Source organism: Olea europaea, unplaced genomic scaffold (assembly GCF_002742605.1).
Source record: "Olea europaea var. sylvestris unplaced genomic scaffold, O_europaea_v1 scaffold1204, whole genome shotgun sequence".
In the NCBI taxonomy this organism is placed as follows: domain Eukaryota; kingdom Viridiplantae; phylum Streptophyta; class Magnoliopsida; order Lamiales; family Oleaceae; genus Olea; species Olea europaea.
The window spans coordinates 178,480-182,499 of record NW_019229462.1 but is presented as its reverse complement, the minus strand read 5'-3'; the positions used below and the strand labels follow the sequence as shown (position 1 = coordinate 182,499).

Below are 4,020 nucleotides of genomic sequence, written 5' to 3'. Positions count from 1 at the left end.
CATTTAACAAGTTCAAATTATCAATAATTAAGATTCTAAAAGTTCAAACTAACAAATAAAATATAAACGAATGAGTCATTGCCAAAAATGAATAGAATTAAACCACTTGGCCCACGTCGGTAATCCTGCGGATGACCGCTTACTCATAGCCGAGGCGTGGGTCTCCCATGAATAAAATAATCCTAACCCCCATGTGTGTATTGTGTTAACCGTGCGATCATCCTTGCGGACACTGTAGCTTGGTTGAAGTTAATAATACAGAGTTCAATTTCATCATTTGTCCAAAAGTGGGATGATGTCCGTGTGGAAACTGGGAAAAGTGGCACCGTCTGAACGAGGAAGGGTGTGGGATGATGATGTCTGTGTGCAAACTAAGAAAAGTGGTGGTGGTATTGCCTATCATTCTCTATCATGGCACTGTGAAGGTGAAGTTTTAGAAATTTAAAAAATGAAGAAATCCCAACAAAAGGGTCAGCTTTCATTTATAAATTATATGTATTTAGAAACAAGCAAACCTCACTGCCTCAAAATTCAAAGTATCCTCATAGATGAAGACAATGATGGATTGGAAGGCGGTGTCGATGGCAAGAATGAGACGGTGAATGTTGAGAGACAAATTGGAATTGGGAATTTGGGTTTCTCTTAATCTTTTGGGCTGGATGGCTATGGCTATTAAAGAGAAAAATTAAGGGAAATTTCACGTTTGTATGTGAAAAAAAAAATAAAAAACAATCACCAAAAATACTGGGACACAGAATATTACTACTTTCCTACTTCATTTGGGTGAAATTATATCCAAAAATACTATGCTGTTGACCTTCCATATCTTGAGTTTTGTAACTGAAAATTCTCTCTCCATCATCACACTTGAAACCGTAAATTAGCTAATTACATAGATTTTCTAAATCAAATTGCTAAAAGGAGAGGGATTCGACTCAGGATTCACCATTTCTCCACTACATGCAGGAATAGCTCGACAAGAAACAAGAGTCAGTGTTCCCCCGTTCTTCCCAAGCTTGAATTGCCAACGACTTCCTCCGACCAAACAGGTATTTCTTGCGTTTATTAGTAATATTTCCCTATGCGTGTGATACTGATTTCACAGGGTTGTGTTATACTTTTTTCCTTTTTAACGTAAATGTTTCGTACAATGTAATTTCTCAAACACTGCACGTCCTCACAGTAACATGGTATAGGTGTAAAAGTGCAAGTAAATCGAGTGAAAACCAATTTAAATACAATGACGTGAGAGAAAATTGAATAAGTCGATTATTGAGTGCCTTGTCACTGTAATGTAGAATCATGCATTTGTCCGCCAAGATATTGTGTTTTTTGCATTTATTATCTCTAGCGTAAGACCATCACTTGTTGATTCGAACCTTATGAAAGATAGCGGTAACGTCGATTCTTTTAAATTAACATAGTTAGGGTCAACGTAAAAATTTATCGAAAATTTCAAATAATTATGAAATAATTCACTGGCAGCAACATTGGATCTACATGCACTGGCAACACGTCATTTCTAGCATGTTTTGTAGTTTGAGATCATGAATGTGGGATTGTTTTTTGCATATGCAAGATTCTTTCGAATACAAGCGTGTTGGATACCGTCCAGATGAAATAGTAGCTGTACATGACTGCACTCTGAATTTGTATGTGTGTGTGTGTGTATGTGATTGAACAGACGTGCGTACAAATCTGCAGTAGTTTGTGCAAATTTTATGCATTTTGACTTGTTTGGCGGTTGATTTCTGTATATATATTTTGGCTGATATGTTGACACGAAAATCTATCTTTATTTGGATTTTTCAAGATCTTAAAATGCAGTTTCTCGTTTAATGTGTTTTCTTGTTTATAGTGTTAACATTCTTGCTACAATGTGTACAAATTTATGATCGGCCCTTCATGAGAAATGGTTTATATTGCAGTGGTGCAAGAATCACGGTATTAAATTGTCAGACTCTTTTCAGCATTCCGATGAGGATGGCTTAGCTGGATATGACCGGGACCGATACCTGTGTTTGCTTAAGAAAATGTCATCAATATTGTCTGATCAAAAAGAATCCGCAAGAGAGTTGTGGCTATTGACGAAAAGAATGCCTTCGTTCGGTGAACTTTTTGACAAAACTTATCTTGAAATATACATACTTGCTGTAGTATACCATTCGAGAAAATATCACACGTTTGTAGCAAAAAAAAATCGCATCAGTGTAGAATAGTCAGTCTACGAATCACATTGTTTGAAATATAGGCACAAATGTAACGACTTGGGATATCGTTGTTGGAATAATAACTAGTTGCAGTAATGTTCAGAACAATAAAATGCAAAAATATATAAGACTTATCGTCCGATCGAGTCTCGTGACAGCACGATGTCCTAAAGTGAGATTGCCCGTCGATAATTGCTGTGACCTCCATCGACAATCACTCCCAGGATACAACGATCGTAAACCACTTGTGCAGCAATCACGAATGGTTTTGCCAGAACTTTTAATTGTACTCCAAAATATATGTAAAAACAGGAGCATAAGAAAATCAGAATATGAAAAAGAAGGATTGATACAAGAGGATTTTTCTATTTTCTTTTTGTGTATTTTTTCCAAAACGAGATATGGATTTATATAGGCAGGATGGAAGTAACAGTTTCCACCATGATCAGAGATTAATTCAGAATCTTAATGACTGGGTAGTGGATATTTTAATGACTATTAGTGGGTTGTTACAAAAACAAACAGTCAGAAAATATTAGCTAGTTTTACCCATTAAATAATAATTAAAAAATCATTTATTTTAGTCAAGGAAGAAGCCCAAGAGCCTGAAGCCCCAATCAAGACATTTTAATAACTGCGTGAGGAGTGACTCGAATCCCTGATATCCCACACAGATGCCACATTTCCCATCACTTTGGCACTTTATCTAATTTGATTATTTCTTTCACATTTTATATTTATACCATAAATATATAACAATCGTGACACTAGAAGCAACTACCTAGGACGTGTAATGTTACATTGAGCATAAAAATGCACATTCACAAGATTTAAAGGCCACTTTGTGCATAATACTAGAAATGTAAGCTTGCCCTTATTCAAGCAATATTGGGTCTCCTATATATCTTCACAGTATCAGGAGATGTGTTACATCCAGGACGGGCCAATGTTTCTAAGGCTGAGTTGAAACAGAAATTGGCAAGGATGTATGCAGTGAAAGATCCAAATGCAATATTTGTGTTCAAGTTCAGAACCCACTTTGGTGGAGGCAAATCAAGTGGTTTTGGCTTGATCTATGATTCTATTCAAAATGCGAAGAAATACGAGCCAAAATACATGCTCAGTAGGAATGGTCTTGATACCAAGGTAGGGAAGTCCAGGAAGCAACTGAAGGAGAGAAAGAACAGAGCAAAGAAGATACGTGGTGTGAAGAAGACTAAAGCTGGAGATGCTGCTAAGGCTGGCAAGAAGAAATGAGATTTTACGAATTTATGCTTCTCTACTTTGGAAACTGAGTACAGAAAATTCTCTTTGAAGCCAAGTTTCTCATATTGTTTGTCATTTTGCTTAGATAATTTTAGTTTCAATCTTTGCAATTTCTTGAAGTTTTTTCTGTACGGTTTAGAAGGAAGAAAATCATTCAGTTTCATATGATTATATGACATGATCTCTAGCATAACCTTTGGGTACTATGTTTTACTCTTGCCAGTTCAGTAGTAAGATATTTTTTCTTGTTGGTATTGGGAAAAAAAAAAGTGATCTACAAAATTTTCTGCTTGGAGTGATCTACAGAATTAATTCCTGAAACATTGTGAAATCAATAATCTGATGATCAAGTAAAGGAAGAGTCACATACATTAGCATCAGTACAAGGCAACCAAAGCCAGCAGCATGCAAATTAGTATATCCGTCAATTACTTCAGCTTTCAATCTCAGTTCAGTTTTAAGAATTACTCATTCACCAACTAATGGAAAGCTAAAACCATGAATATATGACAGTGCTTTTTGTAAAGCTTTGCTCAAGAAAAAA

At 35.8% G+C, this 4,020-nt stretch overlaps 1 protein-coding gene across 1 annotated transcript; it reads left to right on the top strand.

Annotated features, from left to right (window-relative positions):
- Positions 1–295: 295 nt before the first annotated feature.
- LOC111374124 lies at positions 296–3,499 on the top strand. Its single transcript, XM_022996751.1, has 6 exons — positions 296–425; positions 504–635; positions 922–1,049; positions 1,929–2,182; positions 2,626–2,734; positions 3,069–3,499. Exons 1-6 carry the CDS (start codon positions 296–298, stop codon positions 3,465–3,467), a joined length of 1,152 nt encoding a protein of 383 aa, XP_022852519.1. The 3' UTR covers positions 3,468–3,499.
- Positions 3,500–4,020: the final 521 nt, after the last annotated feature.

What these genes read in the sequence shown, in the direction of transcription:
- LOC111374124 (XM_022996751.1), top strand. Translation starts at nt 296, where the DNA reads ATGTCCGTGTGGAAACTGGGAAAAGTGGCACCGTCTGAACGAGGAAGG. An exon ending in AATTGGAATTGGGAATTTGG is followed by an intron (nt 636 to 921) that starts GTTTCTCTTAAT and finishes AATTGCTAAAAG; the next exon opens with GAGAGGGATTCGACTCAGGA. An exon ending in CATTCGAGAAAATATCACAC is followed by an intron (nt 2,183 to 2,625) that starts GTTTGTAGCAAA and finishes GGATTTATATAG; the next exon opens with GCAGGATGGAAGTAACAGTT.